The sequence below is a fragment of the Fusarium odoratissimum genome (genome assembly GCF_000260195.1).
Source record: "Fusarium odoratissimum NRRL 54006 unplaced genomic scaffold supercont1.1, whole genome shotgun sequence".
NCBI lineage: Eukaryota > Fungi > Ascomycota > Sordariomycetes > Hypocreales > Nectriaceae > Fusarium > Fusarium odoratissimum.
Genome location: NW_022158687.1, coordinates 2,265,779 through 2,292,327, shown reverse-complemented (window position 1 = coordinate 2,292,327; position 26,549 = coordinate 2,265,779). Strand labels below are relative to the sequence as shown.

At 45.0% G+C, this 26,549-nt stretch overlaps 8 protein-coding genes across 8 annotated transcripts; 3 read left to right on the top strand and 5 right to left on the bottom strand.

The window, feature by feature from the left end:
• Positions 1–140: 140 nt before the first annotated feature.
• On the bottom strand, positions 141–1,774 carry FOIG_00800 (uncharacterized protein; the record flags this gene model as incomplete). Its single annotated transcript, XM_031197223.1, has 3 exons — positions 141–746; positions 797–1,484; positions 1,539–1,774. The coding sequence occupies 3 exons, from the start codon at positions 1,772–1,774 to the stop codon at positions 141–143; spliced, it is 1,530 nt and encodes a 509-aa protein (XP_031072990.1).
• Positions 1,775–2,658: 884 nt separating this feature from the next.
• Positions 2,659–2,985, bottom strand: FOIG_00799 (uncharacterized protein; the record flags this gene model as incomplete). Its single annotated transcript, XM_031197222.1, has 1 exon — positions 2,659–2,985. The coding sequence occupies one exon, from the start codon at positions 2,983–2,985 to the stop codon at positions 2,659–2,661; it is 327 nt and encodes a 108-aa protein (XP_031072989.1).
• Positions 2,986–3,604: 619 nt separating this feature from the next.
• On the top strand, positions 3,605–4,881 carry FOIG_00798 (uncharacterized protein; the record flags this gene model as incomplete). Its single annotated transcript, XM_031197221.1, has 3 exons — positions 3,605–3,853; positions 3,910–4,467; positions 4,522–4,881. The coding sequence occupies 3 exons, from the start codon at positions 3,605–3,607 to the stop codon at positions 4,879–4,881; spliced, it is 1,167 nt and encodes a 388-aa protein (XP_031072988.1).
• A 306-nt stretch (positions 4,882–5,187) lies between these two features.
• On the bottom strand, positions 5,188–8,495 carry FOIG_00797 (uncharacterized protein; the record flags this gene model as incomplete). Its single annotated transcript, XM_031197220.1, has 3 exons — positions 5,188–7,683; positions 7,743–8,036; positions 8,091–8,495. The coding sequence occupies 3 exons, from the start codon at positions 8,493–8,495 to the stop codon at positions 5,188–5,190; spliced, it is 3,195 nt and encodes a 1,064-aa protein (XP_031072987.1).
• A 7,247-nt stretch (positions 8,496–15,742) lies between these two features.
• FOIG_00796 (uncharacterized protein) lies at positions 15,743–16,723 on the bottom strand (the record flags this gene model as incomplete). The annotated part of the gene is made up of 2 exons (XM_031197219.1): positions 15,743–16,209; positions 16,330–16,723. 2 exons carry the CDS (start codon positions 16,721–16,723, stop codon positions 15,743–15,745), a joined length of 861 nt encoding a protein of 286 aa, XP_031072986.1.
• A 2,989-nt stretch (positions 16,724–19,712) lies between these two features.
• FOIG_00795 (uncharacterized protein) lies at positions 19,713–20,423 on the top strand (the record flags this gene model as incomplete). Its single annotated transcript, XM_031197218.1, has 1 exon — positions 19,713–20,423. One exon carries the CDS (start codon positions 19,713–19,715, stop codon positions 20,421–20,423), a length of 711 nt encoding a protein of 236 aa, XP_031072985.1.
• A 209-nt stretch (positions 20,424–20,632) lies between these two features.
• FOIG_00794 (uncharacterized protein) lies at positions 20,633–22,563 on the top strand. Its single transcript, XM_031197217.1, has 4 exons — positions 20,633–21,087; positions 21,141–21,238; positions 21,297–22,019; positions 22,155–22,563. Exons 1-4 carry the CDS (start codon positions 20,985–20,987, stop codon positions 22,281–22,283), a joined length of 1,053 nt encoding a protein of 350 aa, XP_031072984.1. The 5' UTR covers positions 20,633–20,984; the 3' UTR covers positions 22,284–22,563.
• Positions 22,564–23,075: 512 nt separating this feature from the next.
• On the bottom strand, positions 23,076–23,795 carry FOIG_00793 (uncharacterized protein; the record flags this gene model as incomplete). Its single annotated transcript, XM_031197216.1, has 2 exons — positions 23,076–23,554; positions 23,606–23,795. The coding sequence occupies 2 exons, from the start codon at positions 23,793–23,795 to the stop codon at positions 23,076–23,078; spliced, it is 669 nt and encodes a 222-aa protein (XP_031072983.1).
• Positions 23,796–26,549: the final 2,754 nt, after the last annotated feature.

Below are 26,549 nucleotides of genomic sequence, written 5' to 3'. Positions count from 1 at the left end.
TCAAAAATAATTAAATGCCCCGAAACGCTACGCCAATTTCTTGTCGAGAATGAGATACCTGTTGCACTTTCCCGTAGCCAATGGCTAAATCATATCATAACCGCCTTTGACGTTTCCATTTGGGCGGCATTAGTGAGAAGCTAATTTGAACCTCGTCCATAGTCCTTCAACAAGCCGAAGAGTTGATCGTGTTCTCTGGCGTACTTGTTCCGGAGCTCCAAGAAAAGAGCAATAGGCCGAGCGGCCATGCCCTGCAAAATCCAGCGCACATTGTCTTTCGCAATGTTAATATCGGCGGTGTTTGCTAGGTCGCGGGTTAACTCGCGGATGGAGAGTGACTCCCCTTGTAGGTTACCCTGAAAATCGCCACGGAGCTTGCTGACAGTATCATCAAGACTCTGCATGTGCGACTTGAGCAGAGACATGAAGTTGGTGATTAGCAAGACTGGCATATCGGCCGTCTTAGGAACCTTTATATCGACGTTATTGCATGAGCAACCCACCACCATCTTCGTCATGTGATATGCGGAGACAATGAGTTGGTTTACATCAGCCGGATCATGATCTGCCGAAGCGACGCCACAAAACAGTCCAATGAATGCACGATACAACGAGTCATCGACTCTTGGAGAAGTAGGAACAATGTCATGAAGAGCACCCGCAGCTAAACCATTGTTGAGCTGGACAACCTTCTCGGGTAAGAGTATACTCTCACTGAAGTCAGAGACTGACTCCGGCCATAAGATCTGTTGCTGGTGAGGAAGACTTCTTGCTAAACTTCAGGGAAAATAAATACCTTATATGAATCGACGAATGTAATCGCCTCGTCTAGAGTCATGCTGCTTTGCCCCAGTTGCCGAATGACTCTCAGGTGACTGGCCGTGTTTCCATTAAAACCTGTCCGTGTATCAGGCGAGCCTTTTGCAAACTGGACAGCGGAATGAATCTGCTGCAGTGCACTAAAGGATTTGGTATCTTTATATGCAGCTATAGCCGTTTGGACCCAAGACAGTGATGAGTCCTTTGCCTTGATTTGTGGATCGTTGAGATCCTTTGGTGCTAATGCTGAGGCATTGAGGACTGACTGCGGCTCATCAAGTTCGAGACGAGCTTTTGCAGCTCGCGCAGCTTGCCGGATCGTTTCCTTGATCAGAGGGGCTTGCGTCTTGGCGTTGGTGTTCGGATGGACGATGAATTCCGTGTAGAACACAAATTTATCCACATTTTTTTGAAAATTTGCCAAGGGCGATATTGTGCCAAGAGAGCCCTTCCTGTTTTTGAGTGTGAATAGCCGGGTTTGAGATCTCCCGGCATCTGCAAGCCAGAAAACGACTAATCCAGTACTTCTGTGTCTGACCTGCTTATGTCGTCCCTCATCGAACTCATCGACACTTGGTGCGATAGGCCACTTCGAACGTAACTCTTCAACGCAATCCCTGACATTACAGGGCATGCAATGGCCAACGATAAGGACAAGCTCATCACTACAGAGAAAATTAGTAACATAAATAAGTTGGGATAATGATGACGGTACGTACGGTGGCGCGTTCTCTGTGTCGAGCTCCTCGTCGGTCCATGGTTCATCAACTGCGTCCAAGTCTAGATTTTGAAATGCACCCACAGAGTCATTCGTACTGAAGGAAGTGTGTTTTTGGATCCTGATGACTTGATTCTTCACTCGTCGTGCATCCCACCCAGTTTCATATGCAATTCCCTGTGCAGAAAATGCCCAGTCCGTCAAGTATTCCTCTTCTGGAGTGACTCTGTCTTCCATCTTCACTTTGTTTGGTATGCGAAAGGCGAAGAATATACGCCGTTAACTTGACTGATGTGGGAAAGGCGAAGGAGATGGACCTTTAACTTAATTGGTATATGCGATCTGAAGTAACTCTGTCGTAGACCTTTAATTTGTTTGATATGCGAAAGGCGAAAGGCGAAAGAGATATATCCTGACTTGGCTGATGTGAAAGGTGAAGGAGAAGTGGAGCAGGTGAATGAGGAAGAATAAGGAAATGTTAAAATATGAGAGACAAGGGCTCTTTATACAAGAAATACGGTCACATGATCCTAAAGCCTAAACTTAGGATCGTATTGAGAAACAGTAGCAGTAGTCTAAACTTAGGATTGTGTTGTGAAACAATAGCAGCAGCCTCAACTTACGTCGGGTTGAGCTTGAGCGATTGAACGAAATGAACGAACACTGAACTTCTTCATAGGGATCTACCCACCCCTGATATGTGACAAGCTCTCTGGCCATTTTGCAATAAATTTAGGTATCAAATTTATATGACTTCCTGCTGGCACATCGAGGCGGAAGAACAGGACTTACCAAGCTATAGAAGCATATGTTCTACAGCCAGGAATAATGCAGAGCAGTCCACGTGCAGATCGGGGGGTGCGTTCCGTGAGCCGACTGTTCGAGACGCAAACATCAAGGCTTGGGCATTTCGATTGAGAGTGACTCTCAAGTTTAAGGAGACTATGGCATACCAAATGTATTACAGTCACATTGCGAAGTCTCATTGGACGTAATAGCCGTTGGGCTGTATCATTTGATTGTATGATCCCACTTCATACGTGAAGTACAAACGGCACGTTTGTGAGTTTGCTGAAGAGTCACTCCGCCTTCACCAGCGATTTCCAAAGTTGATGTCCCACTCACTTCTTCTTGGCCAGAGTCAAGGGAGGGGCTCCGATACCTCCAACCTCCCACACGTCCTGTCGGCCTGCAAGGAACTCCACGAGTCCCATCCAAATCTTGTTGAAGCCTTGGTCCGCCCCAACTGCACCCTCAGCGGTCCACCACTTTACTCCAAGCTTCTCAGCAGTCATTTCGCGGAACTCGCGAACCTCCGAGAAGCTCTCAGCTTCGTCCCGACCCATATGAATGACTCGGATCATCAGTTCAGCCACAGCCTCTGCAGTGGTCTCATCGTTCTTGAGAGACTCCCACTCGGCGGGAGTGATTGTAGCCTGGTCAGCCATAGCGACTCAATAGTTAATTAGTACGATTTCTGCAAAGGGAGATAACGATATATGCTCACATTTAGCGTTGGCGTTGATGGGGCAGTGAGTGATCAAGCGTAGAGCGATGCTGGCTTGTTGAGAGTCAGTCGGGTCACAGAACAGAAGGCGTGCGATGATACTTACATCTGGTGAACACAGGGGATAAATTTGATGTCCAGTTTATAAAGGGAAATGCCCTGTAGAGAGTCAGTCAAGCAGAAATTAAGGGAGGCGAGAAGAGAATTGAATACCGGGCAACTAGAGGTGACTTGTCTCGTAGCTTGGAGATGTAGAAGAGAAAGAAAGAAGAAATAGGAAGAGAAGAAAGATCCTCCTTAAATACCTGATGCCTGGGGCAGGACGAATCACCGTCAAGAGGTGGCAGTGACAGTGAATCACTGTCAAGAGGTGACCACCAGCAAAAAGTTCAAAATTTCTCTCTTCACCACATATCTCATCTTAGACTCTGATTTTTTCAATTCTCTAACATCCAGGAGCGACTGACTTCTCTCTCTCTAACACCAACAAAGTCAAACATTCTTTTTAGCCTACCCGATTTCTAGATCAGAGTCATCCTATAATTGCGATAATCATCAGCATGTCAAACCTTCCTATCGCTCGCCCCAGAGCTCTGGAAATACCATCTGAGCTCTACGAAGAGCTCACTTTGTGGCGCAATAACCCAGAAATTCACCATAGTACTACAATTTCATCCTTGAAATGGAGAGAGTTACTCTTAATGCAAAATTTCGAAGAAATTCACCTCAGAGATACACAAGAGAGATTAGATGGAGTCCTTCGAGCTTTTAACTGTTACCAGGATGATGCAGCGATAAACATTGCTCGAGTAAATATAAAGTTGGTTTTTATTAGTGGCTAGGTCTTCCTAACTACTGCTAACAGAGTTGGTTCAGGTTTGCATCCTTTATTGTCAAGTCCGCGCCTCCAGAGACTGACTCGCAGGCGAGTAATACTGGTGACGGTGTTTGCAATAGTCTGCCAAATCGCCTAGCAGCGGCCCTCTACAAGCTATCTGGAATTCGAAATTTATCGCTTAACCTCGAGGGTCTCAATGAAGATCAGCTCAGAGATTTGAAGGAGCAGATGGACATCGGGAAACTTGTCTGGCCACGCCTCAGAGTATTGAAGATCCGTGGCACAGTTGACACCGTGAAGATGATCATGAGCCATTGCGATCCTGATGTCCTCACTGGCCTCCACACCTACACATGGATTGATTCGGATATATTCGAAAAGGCCCGGGGACTCACTGGCCTCAGTCGACTCCATCTATACTATGACAAGGCCAATCTCTCTCAGCCTACGACGTGGGCTTGCACCGAAAAACAACTCTGGGATGGCTTGGCACGACTGACTCCGAAACTCGACTACCTTATCCTACGCGAATCAACAGTCAAAATCGAAGGCAAACTGTGGTCTCTTGAACATGTTTCTACGCTGGTATGTGAATGAGGGAAGTGGAATGACTCCCAAGACTGATAAATGCAAATCTAGAAAACTGCTATAAAGAACATCACAAGTGGGGCTCAAGACCTGCGACTCCGATACCTTGCATTCACGATTGACATTCGGCGTTTCGCGCCGCCAGTTATCCGCCGATACTTGAACAGAGATCCTCGTTCCGAGAAGCTGGAGGCGCATGAGGTAAAGGCATGGTATGGGTTAATTATCAAAACCATCATGCAGGTTCCGCGTTTGAAAGAAGTTTGGGTCTTCTCTCACGGCTCTATCGCCTTCAGGGGGAACCGCGGATCCGGGCCCAAATATATACCTGGGCGTATTTATGTTGATACAGAATATGTCGACATGATCATGCAACAGGACAGTTTTCCTTTTGAGATCATTGAGGATTGATAATTGGGCGTATATCGCGGTCTGGAATCACTCCGGGCTGTGCCACGCTGCGCTTGATATGACGAAGGAAAATGAACAAGTTGGCATGACTCTGAAGGTGTTGTTGCTAAGGCGGCGGTACTCTCAAATTAGTTAGAGTGATTCCGGAAAGAGCTACGCGTGTATTGTACAATTGATATCATTTTCTCATTTTACTGTCTGTGAGAATAATTATGCCCCACCCATTGTTCGCAATAACACTTTCAATTCAGCAATAACAACTATAATTGATGGGAAGTAGAAGATATGGTAATTCCAATGAAGGGTTTACTGCCCTTCCGACATAAACCAGTTGTCTCGTTTCTTGGCTCTTTCTTCGGCCTGGATGAGACCAAACCTGAATGTTGCCCATGTATCCTCAGCCTCTACAGAGTCATTCTCATCACCCTCATCGTCCGCATCGTCTTTATCGGGTGGGAATTGAGCCACAAATTGTTCCCACTTCTCTTGTGGATCACCTGAATCATATGGATCATCTGTCTCCTCTGAGTCGGCCGAGTATTCTGGATTCTCCTCACCATCCGAGGTGAATCGATATATCTTCTTTCTCTTCTTCCCCACACGGTTTGCAAAAGTGACAAGATGATCTCGATCATCGTATCTCTGCAGTTCTCTTCTGAGCTCATAGTCTGTCGGTAAGCGAGGGGTAACGGCATCAGCAAGGTCTGAGCGCCGAAATGCCTGTTCCAGTGGGGTCACTCCTGTAGTCGTCTTATTGCCTACAAACTCTTTTAACAAAAGATCAATCTCAGTGCCAGAGTCAATCTCATACACATGGACCCTTCGTGTCTGCTGCATCCTGTAGACGCGTCCAATGACTTGATCTCTCAGTCCCGGCGTCCAGAAATGCTCCGTAATTATTAGATGTGAACCGCCGTGAAGGTTCAGTCCAGTGCCGCCACATGAGGCGCTGAGGAGGAGAATATCAGGGCCTGCTCCGTTGAGATTAAACTCTTTAATAATGCGCATTCTCTCTTTCGCTGACTTGGTGTTTCCGTTGTAACTCGCAGTTTGGATAGCAGGGAATTTTCGAGCAAGATACTCTTGGAGCATATCAAGGAACTTGACTGATGCAGATGCAATCACAATCTTCTCTCGGGGATGACTCTGGCGCAAGTTCTGAATCAGATCGATCACTAGTCTTGCTTTCGGTGATAATAGTTCCTCAGTTGTTATTGCTTGAAGATACTCCTTCCACGTCTTCAAGGCCAAAGCGTTAGGTAGTATAGGTTTTCTTGTATCGTCGCGGACGTTCTCATCCTCGACGATGGTTTCTCTGGTCAAATGTTCACTGTTAGGGTCATAATCCAGATCCTCCTGGTCCTGTGCGTAGTTGAAGTTTCCGTCGTTGTAAATGCTTTGTTGCACGGCCTGTAGCTCTGGAGTTGTCGGTCTGGGAGTGACTCTCGAGGCGTCAATGGCTGCGCCCTCAGGTTGTTGACTGATGGAACCACCGTCAACGACGTCCATTTCAGTATCATCATCCATTTGACTCAATAAAAGATTCCTTGGTATATAGATCACGGGGTCAAGTGATCTCATCGAGTCTTTGAACTCTGCGTACTCTTCATTGGAAAGAGTGTCGATAGAACGAGATATTGGAGTGAGGGTTTCGTCTTTGGCGGCCTGCCCTGATCGGTCCCTGATGTATTTTGATATAGCATCGCGAAAGTGAGGTTCCTGGTTTATGAACTGCAAAAGTTGGAGTCTCGACAAGGTAGGTGTCCATTTAGCCACAATGGCATCAACGGAGTCATTCTCAGACAGAGATCGAGTAGCCCAGTCCAGGAAATTGAACAATAGCTCTTTAGAGACGTCCTGCTCTGCAAAAAAAGGAGGTAAAAAGCTTGAAGCCAGTGTATCCCTGTGTTTTGCAATTGCCATATGTTCCAGAATACGTTGAAACTGGCCGAGTACATTAGAGAGTGACTCAGCTCTGACCTGCTTCCCTTCCTCGTAATTGCCATTGGCGCCGATAAGAAATTCGTGATTTGCAAGATGCTGCGCTCTGCTGAGATACATAAGTCCACTATGGACTTGAGCTTTCCGGTATGGATGCTTTCCGGGCACGGCCTTGATCCCCCAGATCTTGCTTCGTCCCCGCATCGTCATGGCAAGTATGGTAAGGTCTACAGACCTCGAAGAAAGAGGTTCCATCTCAATTCTGTGCTCTATGAGCTTCTCGAGACCTAGTACGGATTTTGGTCGTCCCAGAATCGATCCTTGGGCAAAATTGACAAGAAGTTCCAGGAATGGCCCTCTAGGACCCATTCGACCAACGTCATTTGGTTCTAAGGGCGGCGTAGCAAAGACATCTTTGAAATGAGTTGCAGACTGGAATGGGCTTCCGGGTAAGAATGATATAAGTGAACCGAAGTCACTCCATGTGTTGTAGGTCGGCGTTGCAGTAAGCAGGAACGCATGATGATAGTCCAGAGATCGAATGGCCGAATACAATTGAGAGTCCTCATTTCTTCCATCGTGAGCCTCGTCGAATATCAGGACCGGGAATCTCTTGTCTAAGGCGGCATAAAGCTGCGAATGCAATGGCTGATATATGCGTTGGCGTTTATGCTTCGGGAAAATCGACTGGGCAGTGTAGATGTCATAGCCATGAACCACCGAGCTGAATAGTTCTTGCTTCTCCAGGTCAAGGTACCTCCTTTTGAGGAAAGAGTTTGAGCATATGACAACGTCGTATTCCAATAAGCGTCGAACTGAGATGTTCGGGTTATCCAGAATGATAGTCCTTGGGCGATGTTCCTTGTAATCAACTGTTAGCTTTAGGTTTGCTTGGTTCAGAGTCACTCGACACGACTTACATCGCTAAAATGGGTGATCGTCTCCTCATACCACTGGGTCAAACAGCTCATGCGGGTCACAATAAGCACCGGGCCGCATTGAGGAAGCATCTCCTGTCGCTTGAACAACGCTGCCACCAGGGCTGACAGGGATTTGCCAAGACCTGTTTCATCTGCAAGAATCAGTCCCCGGAGTGGAGAATTACACGCATCGAGTAGCTTCATCACGGCAATCCTTTGCCATGACTGCAATTCAGTTCTCAACCAAGGAACTCCGATAACGTCAGCGGAAATATCATTTCTTGTGACAATGGACTGGACAAGTATGGTTAGCACCACCACCGAGAGTGACCCAGTAGATCAACTCACCTTCAGCGCCATCCATCCTTCCATTTTCAGATACTGGACGATATGTATAAGCTTGCCGTCTAGAGTCACTTCAAGACGACTCTCTGGCGCTCGATGCGTGTCAGCCTCCCTGCGTATGGGATTTCCGAGTGGCAGAATGACATCTTCCTGCTCTAGGTAATACTCTTCATGGTACTCTTGCTCTTCTTGCTCTTCTTGCTCTTTTTTCTCTTCATCTTCATCTTCATTTGCATATCCTTCCTCCTTTCGGATGTCCAGCATAAAGCGTCCGCTGTAGAGTGACTCGTCGATTGCAGGTCCAGGATCGTGGTAGTGCAGTTGTCCTGCATTCGTCTGGGCATCGTCAAGGATAGGGTCGAGGTATTGTTTGACGAGCCTATCAAGGCGACTCTCATCAGGAGGCATTATGGACTGTCGAATAGCAAGCTCGGGTCATAGCCATATGATCTGGAGTGAGTCTGCTGGCTAAATCAAGGCGGAATTGTGTTGCGATAAAATAGAAATGAAGGGAAAGAAAGTCGGGGGAAAGTAAAGAGGAAAAGAAATTAAAAGGAAAAGAAAATTGGATTCCCTTAAATACATCTCAAGAGCCGTGTCAGCTGCGGTGACTGTGATTCACTGCGTCCAGACCGTATTGACCTTTCAGCCTTCCACGGAGCTAAAATAATAACTAAAATATGGGATCAAGACTATTTTTAACATAGATTGCTTCTCTGCTATAGTGAGAATATGATCTAGTAATCCCATGGCAAATTAGCACCACAAATAGCAGCACCTTTTAAAGCTGCAATAGCTAAAGATTAATAGGTCTCTGCGATTGCTGCTATGCTGCGGTGTTCCTTGTATTCCTATCTGAGCTTATTCTTTATGCTAGGTTAGTACTGTTATTACTTGCAGAGGAATATTACGTCAAATATCCAATATCAATGGAACTTACGGATACCGGATACACTTATAAGGTTCCCTTCAGTCATTCGTCCCTTTTTTCTTTCGCATCATCATCTTAGCACCACAAAAGTCTCACGAACCTCAAATATGAGGCTGGAGTTCGAAAAGGGTAATACCTAGGGGGGCTCCTCACTCTTCACAAAGCCATCCCCGGTACTCAAGCGCCAAATCTTCATCAATCTATTTGGAGAGTCAAAGGTCCACATCAAGTTCCTTCAAAGCAAGGAGCAGGTCAAGCGCGAGGGCCATCTGAAATCTTCAAGGGCCCCGGGATGGTGTGAGACTTGTTATGCTTTTCGTTGTCAATAAAAAGCAACAGCATGCGTCGCAAGGGTTGCACTTTGCTTGAAGATGCTCCAGCAGAGTCCCGAGGTGCAATCAGAGCCAGGCTAATAAGTTTTCCGATGTCATGGCACGTTACACAGCTACGCTTTTACGTCGATTGTGGTTTTGATCCGCGTCATTCTATGCAGGGCGCTGAAATGGCTGACCTTGAAGAGGCAGTCCTTTCCTCCGGCCTTTCTGGAGCAGCGGCTCTACCGTAGCTGCTGTCTCGAAATGCATCCAGAGTCTTTGGAATGATGGATTACCCTCTGACCTCTAGGTAAGTTCAGCATCTCTGCAAATGATATCAATTGACCCTTGATAGGATCTTGATAGCCTTACTAAGGGTCTTTGTGTGTGGATAATAAGCATTAGCCACATGAGACGACGCACTGGTTATGTCTTTCCCACTCGGCCATGTCAACCAACGCGCCCAGATGGCTCGTCCATTTACACAACAGTATTTCCAAGGGAAACTACACCAGGCATACCAAGACACAGCAGCAGGATCTGATCAAAGCTAAAAAAGCATAGACCGGCCAGCAGGATTAAGGCCACAACGCATGAAGCTCAGATGTAGCAGATTATGGCTGGTATTTCCGAGGGAAATGATGCCGGGCATACCGAGACATAGCAGCAGGGTCTGATTAAAGCCAAAAAAAAAAATGCTTCGGGTACAAGAAGATCAGGACCACGCTCCTATACAAGATCTCCAGTTCAAGACGCATCAAGCTCCCATCCACCCCAGCCCCCACGAGGAGATACAACCTCATTTCTCCAATTCCCTTCAGTACCAAATGCTGTTCTCTGGAAAGGACGAACAGGACCGCAATACAGGACAGGGAGATGCAACCCCATCTCTCCAATTATATTCAGTACCAAATACTGTTTTCCGGAAAGGATAAACAGACGCTAATCAGCTATCATCAGGACTGCACTGCAGGACAAGGAGAGATCTCCAGTTTAGGATGCATCTAGCTGCAATCCCACCTCTATCCACCCCACCCCCCCCGGCCTCCATCCTCTTCATCTTCATCAACCAGTTCAATAATATCAAGTATGGCCTCGCTAAGATACCTATAAGCTCTAAAGTGAAAGCCCCTTTGGCAGTAATAGGTATCTTCTATGAAGTGCGGCAGAAAGTCCATCAAACTTCAGATGGCCAACCGCGTCATCATCATCATTCGAAATATTCTTCCACACGTTCCGACTTAGCTGTTGCTCGGGAAGACCAAGGGGAGGAGACATATGGGGGAATGATTGTTATAATTAAAGGCATTGCTGTTGTGCCAGGTCTGCTGAACAAGAGCCCAGCAACTAGAACATGAGTTGGAGGGAATGTACATCGCCGCCTCTTGACTGCGTTTAAGAAAGGCGACTTGCGGCTGAATTCTAAGGACTGCATCGCTAAGTTCGGCCATGTTAGCCACGTGTATAATAATGCAGACCTAATCTTTCTTGAATACTGCAAGACTCCTCCATATTCTGACAACTGAGCTGCTTGATTCTTTGCTTTGCGCACGTGAGTTGAAGTGATTGTTGGCTGAGTATTTTGCAATTGGGCTAAAGATGGCGATAAAAGCTTGTTGCTATGCTATAGGCCTTCTGTTAAACCGGCGGGATCATGAAATCGAGTCTGATTATATAATTCCGCAAGTGGTTTGGCCTAAATGAGCCTCAGTTGAGGAAGATGCCGATCACATGACTAGAAGGAGTTTCAAAAGAGGGGTAACGGGATACCAGAAAACAAGACAGAAAAATCAAGCAGAATCACATCAATAATTGGTTCAACAACTCCCGAGACGGTTGGGGTATTGTTGATTGTTGACTTGTTGCCTAAAATGCGTAGTCTGGAAAAGACGCCGTCTATCAGAAACATTGTTCGATGATAAATCCGGATGTTGAAAGAGTTCGGAAACCAATGCGGCCACTCTCGGAATATCCGGTGACAGATGTGAATATAAAAAGGTTTAGAAACCAGAATAACCACTCTGAAAATGCCTGGTATGCGAGATCAGGCGGACTGAGGATGATACTTGGCTTGAACCTTCTGTTCTCATCCCGAGGTCTGGATATTCCCGCCTCGACTTCAGCTTTCACTCGGTAATAGTGAATGGCCAGCTTCAGACCAATCTGCACAGTCTTTCCAGTTCCACACTCATCCGCTAGGAGTGCAGCACGGAGGGGCGACTCCAGAGTAGTCGAGATCCAGCTGGACCTGTGATACCTAATTTTATCGATGAAACTCTGTTACTGAGAATTAATACTGATTAGGGCCTGCTTGTGATGCGTTGAGACGTGGAGATTACCTGAAATCTTCGACATGATAGGTATATCAACGCATCCAGCCAACATATACGTCGTCGCAAATGACCCAGTTGTAGCTTTGACCAGTGATCTTAAAATCAATTTGCTGTTTTTTGGCAGTTTCCCCTTTGTTTCGGAGAGGCTGGGCTTACTTTCGTCGCTGCCGGCTATGTGCCCGAGGCATCATACCATATTGGCGGTCGCAATGCTTCTAAAGCAACAGCCGACATTCGTGTTTGAGTTGCTCTATTGTCGTCACTGTTCTTATTCCGCCTATTGTCTTGTGCTTCATTGATATCTTCTTTCTTTTTGTGATTTATTATACGTCTTGTAGCGGTATAGTAAGGGATAATAGCGATATTTCGAAGGGTCTGGTGAATACATGTCAATAAACAGATGTTAGAGTCTTGTAAATCTCACTTACCTCGATGTCTTCGTGCGACGCGGTATTGCGACACTTTTGCTCTATTCTGTTTGTATTTCGTCGGGCAATCTGATGGTGTGGTAACGTCGAATACAGGGAACCGGCCACCCCCAGAAACCGGCCACTAGGTACAGCAAAATTCAATTAATGCCTGAGGCACACATAGTCTTTTAACATAGTAAATTTCCAGGTGGCCGGTTTCCCTGTATTCGATGCTAGGCAGCTATGCGTTATGATTAATAAGGTGGATATCCGCCAAGCATATCGGCTGTTACCCCAAACTCTCATCAAAATAGCCAACTTGTTAGGATATATCCTTCATCGCAAACATAATAGTCAGAGTACCAATGGATTCCTTAGCTTTCGTAAGTGGCTGTGTGGTGTCGTCCATTTGTGATGATATACGGGCCATGCTTGACGCTCATACATGATTGGGTCAGTCTTCTGTCGAGGTCGATTTCTCTCTTCTATATGCCCCTCAAAGTGTACAGGCTTCATCCAAATTACCCGACTTTTGTCAATTGGGACCGAATCTTCCTCGCGGTTGTGGTTTTGAATGATTTTACTATAGTATTAACCTGGACAGGGAGGTTGTTTTCCCATGTCCAGAAAATGGCGTCGACTTCTGGGTCTTGGGGAAACCAGGGTGGGATTTGCTTGGAGGCACGTTGTTTTTGCGTCAGGCGTTTTTGAGCCTCAGCTTGCCGCAGGCCCCGGCGTGTGACCAACAGAGAATGGCCGTTATGGTGTGTCGGCGGAAGGCGTGCAACAAGGTCACAACCTTGGTTGTACTTGGAAATAAGGTCTTTAATACCCTGTGGGATGGGATATTTGGTATCAATTCCAACACCGAGTTTGGTTGTGCAGTGGATTGATGCTTGTTTGATGAAGTCCGCATCGCCCCAAGCGATCTGATCATCGCTTTTGATATCATAAAAGTCGCGCTCTCATACGAAGCCTGTTAACTCTTCACAATCCAGCTGATAGGATTCTGTTTCCATGAATGCCATCAGTTCGTCAATGAGCGGTTCTCTCATGTGCTACACGGGAGCAACGCTCATGTCAGTGAAAGGGTGGGTGATGATAGCCCAGCGATGATTCGCTTCATGACGGGCCCAGTGAGCCAATTTTATGGCGCCCGAATTCTCATCAACATCACAGCTTTTATATTGTAGCAGCCTTTCCATGTTGGTGATTGACAGACAAAAATCAGGACGGGGAGTGTAAACTCGATTCGGGATAAGTAGTTGGTGACGTCTGATAGGTTCAGTTCAGTATCCACACTGGAACCAAATTTGGCAAATTGACATGCGCGTTCCGGGGCAATGGAAGGCAAGGTATTGACATGGATGGGAAAATAAAATCAAAGTACTTTGTCAGAAAGAAGAAGAAGAAGAAGAAGAAGAATTGTGGGATGAGATTTGTAAATTGAACGCTCCTTAAATGTACTAATATCTAGTCCTCCTAGGCACGTGACCAGCCTTTCAAGATGCAGTGAATCACTGCCAGGCATTGGCAATCTAATATTTAATTCATTCGATAGAAACACTTCTCCTCCTTTCAACTTATCACCTAGATACGCCTGCCAAAGACTTAACACTGAATACCTCCCCATACTGTTTCCATTCCTCCTAAGACTTTTGAAAGGTGGTACAAGGTGTGCACGCCCAGGTGGCAGTTTATCCCTACAAAAGGGCTCCTCGCGGGTCGGTCGTTGACATGAATCCAGAGACCAGCGACAAGCATACTCCCGCCAAGAAACCGGACCAGAAATCCTCAGGTCAGTAGTCTAAACAGATGACGAACGCTTAGGATTCTCCAAGGATGTGCCAACTTCGAAAGTTCAGCTCCTGGTTTACTGCCCGAAGGCGTAGAAGAATGTCTCCGCAAATTTCTGGCAGTTGTGGACGCAGAGAATTCTACCGATGAAGACAAGAAGCGTGCTCGAGAAGCATTTCGATACAGCCTCAGAACTTAGGAGAACGATTTGCATTTAGAACAATGTGCTGAGGCAACAATGAACCAAATGCCTGGATTGCCAGAAGGAATGTCAAAGAAACGCCATGAATGGTTCACGGACGTTAATAAGCTTGCCAAACACGAAATGTCTGAGCCTCAGGGCCAGAGGACCTAATTCGGAGGGTTCAAAGCCTCGGGTTTGAGAGAAACTAGGCTAGATGATTCAATTCAAGATATCATGGTCCCTCAGGTGCTTCTGGCGCCTTGACTTTTAACCTGTATGATTAATTGAAAAGAGGTTTAGCCAAAGCCCATTCTGATTTGCAATTTGATAGCATCAATTCTAGTAATTCGTTGTCCATGGAGAGATATTCTCAAGATCAGAGAGCTTTTTCCGAATTATGTTGGATGCCTTATCCCAATTGTGGTGCTCCCGGCGTATTTCGTTTATAGATGGTCCGTTGCAGCTTGCCTGTGAGACCGAAATCCATCTCGCCGAGAAGCGCATGCAAAAACCACGCATACCTCTATGTGAGCCGATGCATACATCTTTTAAATTTCATGCAGTTTATATTTAACAAGCATCTCACCGAGGTCCCTTTTCTTCTTGAAAGGGGCAGAAGGACATCCTCTGTTTGATCATCCATCGTTAGAGAGATCCACCCATAGGAACGCAGTGTTAGAATTAATATCCTTGAATGAAGTAGCAAGGTTATTTTTGGTAAATAGTCTTTTTCAGCTAACTACTCATTTGTCTCACTGTGTGTGTTGTGCATTAAGATGATGTGATGGCCGCTTGGGGGTAGTACCCTTGGTAATGATGCCGATTAACACGACATTATCGCGTTGTTAGATGGGAATTATCGAAATATTGAAATGGCCCGACTAAATGTCCTACATATATCATCGAAGGTGGTGACTACGTAGGAGTTGATATTGGATGGGAGATCTATGGCTATATGAATTACATTCTTGCATACTCTCCAAAATAGAAGTAAGAGCATAACAACAATACAAGAGCTATCAAACTTCCTTAAAGCTCGCAAGGATACAAGGCCAATGCGAATCTACTGTTCTATCAGAAGGCAGGATGAAAAGTGTCTCAATTCGACTAGCTAACAGTGAAGAGCGAAATCTGTTATACCGCTCCTAAACTCCAAGACTTTTCCTCCACCGTCCCAATACAGTTCTTGACCTCCCAAATCTCAACTTGAGGCCGAATATACTTGCCCCATTTCAAAGCTTTTACCTTCGTGCTCTTCTGATTTACTTCCCGCCCCTTTTGGGCGTATACTGCCTGCTGCCTCTGGCTCTTGGGTGTCTTGGATCACTAGGTGCGTGAACATGGCTAACCCACGGGTTTCGTTCACCGTTGACAGGCGTGGAGTACCTGGGTGTATTGACAGCGGAAAACGTTCGCCCCGTTCGAGTAGGAATCTCTGGGGTGGAGGTCCCCGGGGCCTTACGTTTAAGCGATACCCGTCGTCGATCGTGTGCACTGCTAGGCCCAGGATCGGGAGTCTCGAGTCGTGAGGAAATGACACTCTCAGGGAGACTTGCATCACTGACTGTATCAGCAGGAAGTTCCTGAAACTCAGAAGCAGATCTTCCCGTCTTGATGTGGTTGAATAGAGTGGTAGATGGCGAAGACCCATTGTTGAAGACATCCTTAACGGATTCGGTAACCTCATCACTTGTCGTGGCAACTGGACTCACCAGCTGGTGGTTGATGGAGGTTGGAAGATTTCAAGCTCTTGATCTCCTCCATGGAGGCCGTAAACATAGAACTGAGCTTTAGTACCTCATCCATATGTTTCTTGTGAAGCTCCTCTTGTCCATCAATGTGTGCCTGGAGCTTATCCACCTTCTTTGTCAAGCCAACAATCGTAGATCGAAGTTGTTCCATCTCCTTGGCTTGCTCATCTGACTTTTCTTTAAGGCGACGGTAGTCACCCTCAAGTCCTTCCAGGCCAGTTTGTTGAGTTCTGCCTTCTTCCTCGAGGTGTTCGACTTTGGACTGCAGCTGATTAAATTCGTCGCGTTGCTGTCCAATCTGTCCTTGTTGATTCTCGATTTCTGTCTTCAGACTCGAGAGGTCATCATCGTTCTTGATGGAGGCATCATCTTCATCATCTCCCCGTATAGAGGCATCATCTCCTTCGATAGAAGTTTCGATTTAATAAACAGGTTCCAGGATGTCCAACCATTTGGCGAGTCCCAATATAGAGGCAGCATTGCTCAGGATCGGGTTCCATCCATAGAAAGGACTGTAAAAACGGTCGACGATCCAATCCGCTCTGTCAGGTAGTGCCAGTTTCCAGGGCACTCGCTCTCCATCAACATCGACATATTGGTCGTCATAGGAGGCACGCACAGCCAAAAGTGCTGTCTTAATGGTCTTTCTAGTCATAGGATGCCAATTTCCTTGGCTGCCTGGAGAAGCTAAAGCAGCTTGAAAGTATAGTTGAATCTTGGCGCGCAGCTCAAGCCAAAACTCATAGCCTGGGTCACCTACCAGTATAGTGGACACTCCTGGGACGAAATTCTCTGGATCGTGTGCCTTGTTTCTACACCAGAACTCAGCATCCAAAGCACGAAGGGCGTCTTCCTCGGACCAGCTCTTTGAGCAGAGAATGGCTTTGGTGCCATGACGTTCCTCTTGTCCGGACATGTTGATTTGCCTGTCAAGTTGTACGATCTTCGCTGTGAACTTTTCGCTGATGATAGAGTCGGTGACGGACAATTCTGCACTGCTTTCGGAGTCGGAGCTTTCGTAGGGACTGTCACTATCTGAGTCGATGAGACTCCGATTGCCGTCTCTGGCTTTCTTGTCAGACTCTTATCTTATCCTCCGCGGACCACCTGGCTATCTGGACAAGTGTCGGAAGCTTGACGTGTGAGGCGTAACTTTTGAGGGACATGCGTTTCTTGTACTGAATGGACTTTTGAATTCTGCTAGGATTATGTCAGTGGAAGATATACCTATATGGAAAAAGGTGATATAATATCTCACCGAAAGCGCTCTATCGCGAGTGTAGTCGGCGATGGAAAGTGAGGATCGAAAGCTTTGGCTGGATGGTTAGTCAAAGGTTCAAGTTTGGAGAAGAAGAGGAGATAGCGATACCGCTTAGCGGTATTCTGTCGATGGCCGGCAGCCGCGTTGCCCTTTGGCAGTGTAAGGTAGCTGGCAACTTCGAACCAGAGATAATAAAAGGAAGAGAAAGTTGAAAGCTCGGATGGCCGTGAAAGGGGTTTTTATATCCCGGCAGGCCGAATTCTGACTACCTGAAAACTCAGGAAGAGAAATTAGAAAAGAAGAAGAGGATGAGGATGAGCAAATCATGAAGTAGTTTTATATGTAATGACCCGAATAACTGACATGAGGCGGGATCAAGCCAAGAGCTTTTTGGAGGTTCGAAAACGGTTGGTGAAGGTTGGGTGACCCTAGAGAAAACTCATAAATAGGCACATCTATGCTTAGGTATCTGAAGTAGAATTATCAAGATAAATAATAGAACCTAATAGCTAAAACACTTAATTATACTTTCTGATGCAATTATGACATATCTAATATGCGAGAACCGCCTTATGCTTGGTACGTCCAAGATAGAGAGTCATGTCCGCGTTCAATGGCGCTACTGAATTGAACTCGGGGAATGGACTGCCCATGGCTTCTTTGATGATCTCATAGGCGTCGACAATGACCGCTGATAATGAATTGTCAAGCTTGATGATCACTTCACACCATGCATCAGGTCGGCGGTAAGAAGCCTCAGGATCTCTATCCTACATGGCAAAAGAATTTAGGTAAGTTAAAAATAACCTGGTGGGTCTTTAGACTTGTTATTTCTAAGTTGTACTAAACTTGTCTAAGTCTTTATGTCGTTTAGAGGTCCTTTGGTGCCAATGCTGAAGCATGTGGAACTGGCTGTGGCTGATCAAGTTCAAAACGAGCTTTTGCAGCTCGTGCAGCTTGCTTGATCGTGTTTTTGATCAAAGGGGCTTGCTTCTTGGGATTGTTGGCCGGATGAACGACGAATTCAGAGTACACTACTGTTCTTCTGGAAATTCGATAGGGGTGATATTTTGCAAAGACCGTCCCTCCTATCTTTGAGGATGAAAAATCTGGTTTGAGCCTTCTCGACATATGGGAGCCAGAACGCGACTAATGCAGCCGGTCTCTGTGTGACAGTATTGTCTTGTCGTATGCTGAACTCAGCGACACTTGGTGCGACTGGCCTCTTCGAATGGTGGCAATTAATGTAATTCTTGACAATATTCTCATGCACTCACCAACGATGAGGATAAGCTCGGCACTGTAGAGAAAAATAGTAACATAAGCGGCTTGAAATCAGGATGACAGCACCGACATTGGCACATTCTGTGTGTCGAACTCCCAGGGGTGAATTCTTCCTCAGTTGTATTGTAGTCTAAATTCTTGAACGAATCCTTGGAATCACTTGTGGTAAGGCGATTGTCTGATTGGATCCTGATGACTTGATGCTTTATTCTCGTTCGAGGTGCTCAGGGTCATGTGCAATCCCGAGGCAGTAAATACCCAGTCATCGTTGTGAAGTGCCATGTTTTGGATGGCTTTGTCGTGCGCCAAATGAGTTCGATCGATGCTTATCCAAGCATCGGAGCCTGAGAATGTACGGTGAAAGAGACATAATTCGAACTTGCTTGATATGCGAAAGAAGAGAGAAGGGTAGTTGAAAGAAGAAGAACAAGGAATGTCAGGAGAGGGGAGAAGAGAATTGAACACCGCGAAAATCGGCAGAGTGGAAAGATTCTTCTTGAGTACCCGTAGCCTGAGGCAGGATGAATCACTTCCCTGGAGGTGACTGTCATGGTGAATTACCGCCAGGGTGTGACTGCAAGCACCTCGTTCGTAAATCTCTCTCTTCACGAGAGATTCCATCTTAAACTCTGATCACCTTTTTCACCTTTTCACATCCACGAGCGGCTAACTTGTCGCTCTCTGTCACATGAGGCAAAATAGCCTTGTTGATATTTGCACCTGTATAATAAGAATGAAAAGTGCCTCTCCCCTAACAGTTCATGTTACCTTTCTCGGCTGCAAGGGAGTTTTGTTTAGCACTGGGTGAAAACGAAGAAATTTGCTGTTTGCCAGCTGCATGCAGTTGCTCAAACGCCCTGAGACTGTCTATCTATTCAGTGTGAACTGCAAGGCCTCGTATATTCTTCTATTGTTATTGGGAATCAAGTTTAGGTCTCTTCACTTCTCAACTTTGGCCAACTGACCTGCTCTCATCACTTCTCTTCATCTCTACTTTGCTTTCTTCACGAGAAGCTGGGCGGCAACTTAAAAGGTTCACTCTCTTGTCTACAAACTCCCCAATCTCACTATCTGGAACCGAATAATACATATTAATCGCCTCGCGCTTTCTTCAAGCAACACGCCCTCTCTGGCACAGGATGTGCTCTCGTCATGATGGCACCTAACGAGATGTCGATTTCACTACATCTCACTCTCCCGGTCGGAAGCTACGAAGTCACAGTGACGAACCCAGATGGTACTGAAGCTACCTTCTTTGATTTTATTTGTTGCGTTTTACCGTCAGACCATAGGCACTCGGGTATTTCACAACAAGATCGAGTTTCCAGCACACGTCGCCCCTGAGCCTGGAAACTCTACGATGCAACCTACTACAAGCACACCAGCATTGTTCTCACTGTTTACCAAGCTTCCAAGCGAGCTCCGATGTGAGATTTGGAAACGAACCCTTCAGAACGAAGTAAGAGTGTTTTACCCAATTCCCTACTACGAGGATTGCAGTTTCCAGCAAGTCAGCTTCTCTCACAAAATGCCTTCCGTTCGTCAAGTATGTCATGAGTCTCACCAGGTATCCCAGACTTGCGGGATTTTCATCTTTGGAAGTTTCAAAACAATCCAAAAAGCGCTCTGGTTTGGAATCTTTAGCGACATCATCTATGACCCTGAAAATTGCCCTGATGACGAATGGATTTTCAACCCTGACGATAATTACGACTATGAGAGGGTCATGGGTGTTGCTCGTAAAGTTGCTGTGGATTGTCGTCGTGGGATACAAGCTGAAGATCTCCTGGCACGGGTGATATCTTCGTATAACCATTGTCAAACACTCTTCTCAGTTTTTAGTCGATACAATGAGCCCTCCGGCGACATCGCCTCCTTTACAATCCCGGATAATGAGATTTTGCAGCCGGGTATAAAGAAAGAATATGAGACTTGGGGTGAAATAAAGGAGGAAATCATGATCGCATGGAGCGATGAAGAATTGCTCAATGAGCTCGGTATCACAGAGGCAAACGTCCCGAAAATTCAGGCTGTAGGGGCTCAATTTGTTCGTCAGGGACTCAGAGGGTGAAGTATCTACGAGAGCAAAAATGTCAGCGAGGAATCGCGGATCCAAATAATGGTGCTTCTCTAAGATCTCAAGTTCTTCCTCGTCAATGTCCTTGATAGAGTTCTCGGGGTTTCGGCCTTCTCTTGGTTGGCCCCGGGATAATCAAAACGGTCGAATGAAGCCAACTGGATACCTATGTCTTGTAGAGAGTCTAATTCAATCCTCTAACAAACTCAGGACCCGTCAATTATTTGGTCTTTGCCTGGGCTTGTTTTTATTGAACAAAGCACCTGGAGTTTAAAGCTCATAAAAGTGACATCATAAGTCGTAACACCAAGCTGGCAATACCTCATCGATTCCGATCGATTGGAATCCGGTCAAATAAAATCTAGCCGACTGTCTTGCGATTCTTTCTTAAAAGCTGCGTCGTTTCACATATTTTTCTTTTTTCCATCAACCAGCGGGACCTTCTGCGTAAAACTGATCTGATCTGATCAACACCCCGCGACTCACAGATACATCTCAATTCCCTGCAACGTCCCAGCCTCAACTTTCATCCTCTCATCACATAAGTCTCTTGCGATGTCGCCTCAAGAATCTGGCCCAAAAATGTCTTCTGCTACAAAGGAGGTCCTTTCCAAGGTGCGGCGCATGATTCCGCCAATGCTAGAGAAGTTTCACAAGGGTTTGTTGCCAAAAGCACTGATTCTGCAGGATTGAAGACTGACGCAAGAACAGGCCAGCTGGGCAGAGTCGCCGTCATCGGCGGTAGTGAAAATTACACAGGCGCACCCTACTTCTCGGCCATGGCGAGCGCAAGGCTGGGCTCTGATCTGGTAATTCTCGTACTTTTCTCAATGATGTATCCTGGCTAATCATGGCTCTCGTATGTAGTCGCATGTCATTTGCACGCCGGCTGCCGCGACTGTCATCAAGTCATACTCGCCAAACCTCATGGTCCATCCGCTGATGCGACAGAGTGAAAACGCCAAAAAAGAACAGGAGCCTGCGGCTTGGAATGCTTCCAAGGACCCCGAGTCCAATGCTGACCACATTGCGGCACAAATCAAAGACCTATTGCCTCGCCTCCATGTCCTCGTCATCGGGCCTGGTCTGGGTCGTGATCCCCTGATGCATGCCACTGTCGCCCGCGTTATCCGCGCTGCTCGCGAGCAAGAGCTCCCCATTGTATTGGATGCTGATGCTCTGGCGATCGTGCACACGCAACCCGAGCTGGTGAGCGGTTACGACGGTGCTGTACTGACACCCAACGTTGTCGAGTTTGGCAAACTGTGCGACGCACTCAAAGTCAAGGTCGACGACAATGCGCCTGAGACCGCTCGCGTTGAGGCTCTGGCCAAGACTCTTAAGGGTGTGACAGTAGTTCAGAAGGGTGCCAAGGATTACATCTCCAACGGCGAAACGACACTGACCGTGGACCTTGAAGGTGGTAAGAAGAGGAGTGGTGGACAGGGAGATACTCTGACTGGTTCAATTGCCACATTTCTGGGATGGAGGAGAGCCTACCTAGACCGTCTGTGGGATGTCGGCAAGGATCCCATCGGCGAGCATGAGTTGGTTGGACTTGCAGCCTTCGGAGGCTCTGCTATCACAAGAGTATGTCTTTTGCCCCTTCTCCGACTCAAAGGCACAGATCAGCACCTCTGGCTGCCATTCTCTCCTAAGCTTCCCGCCAAGAGGACGAACCCCTGAGTTCTATGGCCCCAAAGCATCATACTGATTGTCTCCTAGGAATGTTCTCGTCTAGCCTTTTCCAAGAAAGGACGCAGTCTACAAGCAAGCGACTTGACTGACGAAGTTCACATCTCATTTCTCAACATCTTTGGTGAGGACGATGAGGTAGATGAATCCAAGCTGTAATTATAATTACGGCTCTTTTATATAGATGACCCAGCTACGAATGTATGACGTAAGTTATCTGATAGCCTTATAAGTGTATACCGTTGTCCGTGAGTTGATGTTGGATATTTAACGTGACATTCCACTGCAAGCAACAGTGCCAACCTGGCGCAAGGAATAAGCTCAGATAAGAACACAAGGAACACCGCAGCGTAGCAACAATCGCAGGAACCCATTTAAGGCTGGCCTCATTCAGTCTTCATTTACGAATATGTACCGGAACATGATGCTCATCAACCGACTCAATCAGGCAACGATATTTGTGACCTATGTATGTGATTTTTAGCCATTGCTCCGCATTAATCCTGGCTGTAGAACATATGCTTCTATGATATTGGTAAGTCCCCAGGATGGAATAAATAAGAACTTCAGTATTCTCTCATCTAAACACTAAAAGACTCTCTATTACATCACATCGACAGACAACTGGTTCGGCACCATATTTCTCTAGGCGAATGACGGTTTCTGATACCACCCTCTTACTCCTGCACATACTCCAGCACAGGCTCAAGGGGGGTTAGTTTCATCGCGAACAGGCACAACCTCCACTGCCTCCATTTCTGGCGGGCCACCGATGCAATAAGTTGGCCATGAATCACGAAGTTGTGGCCAGATGTGTCCCCATTGCCACCAGTCTTCCTCGTATTCAATGTTGATGTCATTGTCTTCCTTGACTTTGGTAAACCGGACATCTGTATCAGGCAGAGGATGGTGCCTCGCGACAAACAAGACCTTCTTGCAGTCCAGAAACATTCACCAAATATCGTCAATCACTTCTCCCATATCGGTTCCATCACCACTAGGCCGGTCCACTGCTACATTCTGAACACATGGTATGTCGCCGCCAGGGACGTTCCCTGGAGAGATATTGTACCTGTTCCAGTAAAAAATGTCTAAGGAAGGCAGGAACCAAAGGCTTTTGTGTACGCCGATATTTTGGCCGAACAGCTGCAAAGCTTCGGCTTGTAACAATGCCCTTGATTCGCGACACGCTTGGGCGGAAGCTGGCGCTTTATGAGAGATTGTAAAACTCAACCATAGTATATCCAGGTTCTTTGACATGGGACCCAGTCGAAAGATTCTAGCCTTTCTGGAGGACAATCTCCAGAACATTGTTCGAAGCTCAACAGGAAGCCCATTGAACTTGTGGAATGTTGTAGTAGCGCAGTTTGTTGTATCAAACTCTTTGCTTGGTCCGCCAATCTCAGCTTTTAGACGTAGCAGTCGACGTCCTACAAAAGTAATTCTGCATAAAATGGTGTGAAAGATAGAATGAGACAAACCATCTTGTGCTGTGAAGTTCACGTCGAATGTTCCGGACACTCTTGGGAAGAGCAACCGGAGCTTTTGGAACGGCGATATCACCGCTTTGTAGATCTTGGAACTCAGCGACGGAGTTGGTACTAAAGATGGCATTGCATTCTGCCCTTGAAGCGGAGGGCCAAATTCAATCAAGGGCTGTCGACTAGACATCGTGTGCCAGACGCTGGGGTTCAAGTTGAGAAGAGGCGATGGGTTTTGTCAAAATATGAGGAGTAACACAATCTTGCCAAATGCCGAGAAGTAGAGAATGAAGAGGTCTGAATGGGAATACTTGATTTACGTTTGGATGACAAGTTGGCAAGAACAGGTGTGCAGCAACTGCTCGGTAACTGGCAGAAACCACCACAGGTAACTTGCACCTCTGTTTATGAAAACTGTAGGCCTTCACATGAGAGTTTTGGTAACAGAGAATTGAGAGAGATCCAGACAAATAATCGGGCTATATCAGTTTTGGAAAGCTACGATCTCTTGAGCTGCCTATCCATACATGGGCAAAGTTGTTTGCTGTCCTACTGCGCTCAGAAATGAGACAATATGACTTTTATGTAGCGCTGTTTATTCCTCCGCGAAGTATCACCAGGAAGTCATATAAATCAATACACTTCTTACAAAATGGTCAGAGAACTTATCACATATCAGGGGTGGGTTGGATATCTATGAAGTTCAGTGTTCGTTTGGTTTCCTTTCCTCATATTAGTCATTTGGGGCATAAGATCAGCAAATCAGAGAATCATAAGAACCAAACGTTTAAGAGTTTCCTAAACATAAAACAGAGGCCGTGTTTTATCTTGCGCAAACAGTACGCCAGTGCAGCAGGTATCCGCTCGAGGGCGAATCACAATAAGACGGGTGCCTGAGCGGCAGACGGCTGGCAGCTGTTGATGGTCCTCGCAGCCAGGCGAAAATTGTTTATGATTCATATTTCAGCGCCCTGCTTCGATCCCGTTCCGAGTTCCGTGCGACTCGGACCTCACACAAAAGTGTTATTGTGCATCCTTGGAGTGTATCTTCGCACAGTTGGTGCGCTCTTCCATGCGCTCACTTGTTTTCAGCTGGAAAGTCCTCTGTCAACGCTCGCGAAGCATTCTATTCCATACACCCTGGATTTCTCTCTCGTTTCATCACTGACTAGTCGTCATGGAGCATGTCTCCATAGATGGGCGGCGAAGGAACAAAATATCAGTACCAGTTCTTTATCCGCCGCGTAAGTCAGAGACAGATGCAGCACCCTCCCTTCGACCAGCCTCACCTCCCAAAAGTAACCCATGGGCTCCAGCCAAAAAGCCTCTGGTCAATTCTACGGCGGGAAAGTTTCCGCCTCTGCCTAAGCCTCAAGCACCATGGTCGCCAGTCAAAACACCTACTGCCAGTATGTCCAGGGCTTCCTCGCTTTCTCCAGGCAAAAAGAGATCCATAGACGATACAGTATCGGGTGCATTTGGACCTGGATCAATGTCCCCTTCCTCCATCACTTCCTCCTCATCTTGCTATATTTTCAAGGTTAATAGTATTATAATTAGCTACTTTAATTATAACTTAAACCTAGTTATATATAAGTTAGTTAAAAAGCCTTATTTTTTAGCTAGCCTTAATCTTTTTCTTATAACTTATTTTAAAGGCTAAAATACTTTAAGTTAACTTTTAATATAATAAAATAAAATTATAATTATATATTATTAAACTAATTATAAATATAATTTTACTTAATTAATTTAATATAATTAATAAGTAAATATATTAAATAAGTAAGTATATTATTTTTCTTTATTTTTATACTTTAAATTATAAGAAAAACACTATAAACTATTTAATTAATTAATTCTAATTATTATATTTATCTTTAAATATCTTAATATCCTCCTAATAGGTCCTTATATTATAACTAGCCTTATTATATATATTATAATACTAACTGCCTAATTACTTTAACTTTCCCTAATTACTACTTCTTAATAATTTAGCTATTATTTATATATTAATATCTATCTAATTAATTACTTATAATACTTCTTATATAATTATAATCCCTTCTTTTTATAATCTAATTCTTTTTATCCTTTAATATTAACTTAATATCTTATTTACCTTATAAAGATTTTAAAGCTTATTTCTTAATAATATAACCTTATATATAACTGCTTTTATTATCTTAGTAGCTAATTTTAAAGCTTTAATAATAGACTTTAGGGAGTTATTATAATACCTTTTAATTTACCTTTTAGGGTATTTAAATTAAGATTAGGCCTTAATTATTATCTTTAAGGTCTTTAAAGCCTATAATATTAATAGTTTAATAGCCTTCTTAGGGGGCATTAGGGTTTATAATTATATATTAAGCTTTAAGATTATAATTTCTAAGTTAAGAAGGGTAAGTCTAGCCCCTTTAAAACCCCCTTAGATATTATTTTTTATAAAGATAGCTTTAAATATAATATAAAAGATAAAAAAGAACTTAGTCTTAGAAATATAAGTTATAAAGTATTTAATTAAATACTTTATTTCTTAATTATAAGCCTATTTTAATAGCCTAAAGCACTTAATATTAAGAGGCTAAAGTAAATAAGATATATAAGTAGGTATATAAAGTATAATAATCTTATTCTCCTTATAATATCTCTTAAAATTAGCTAAGTAATAGCTTTTATAACTATTAAGAATTAAGAAATAATAAAAACTAATTAATTAGTTAATTATAAATTAATTAAAATACTTTAACTATTTAAGACCTAGCTTATTATTTATTTACTTATTTTAGCTTATTATAATAACTTAATTACCTAAAAGGTTATATTCTTAGTATTAATTAATAAGGTAATATTAACCTATATTAATAATAAATAGTATAATTAATTAACTTTTTATATTAATTACTTAAATTATAATAATTTATTTTTAGTTTTTAGG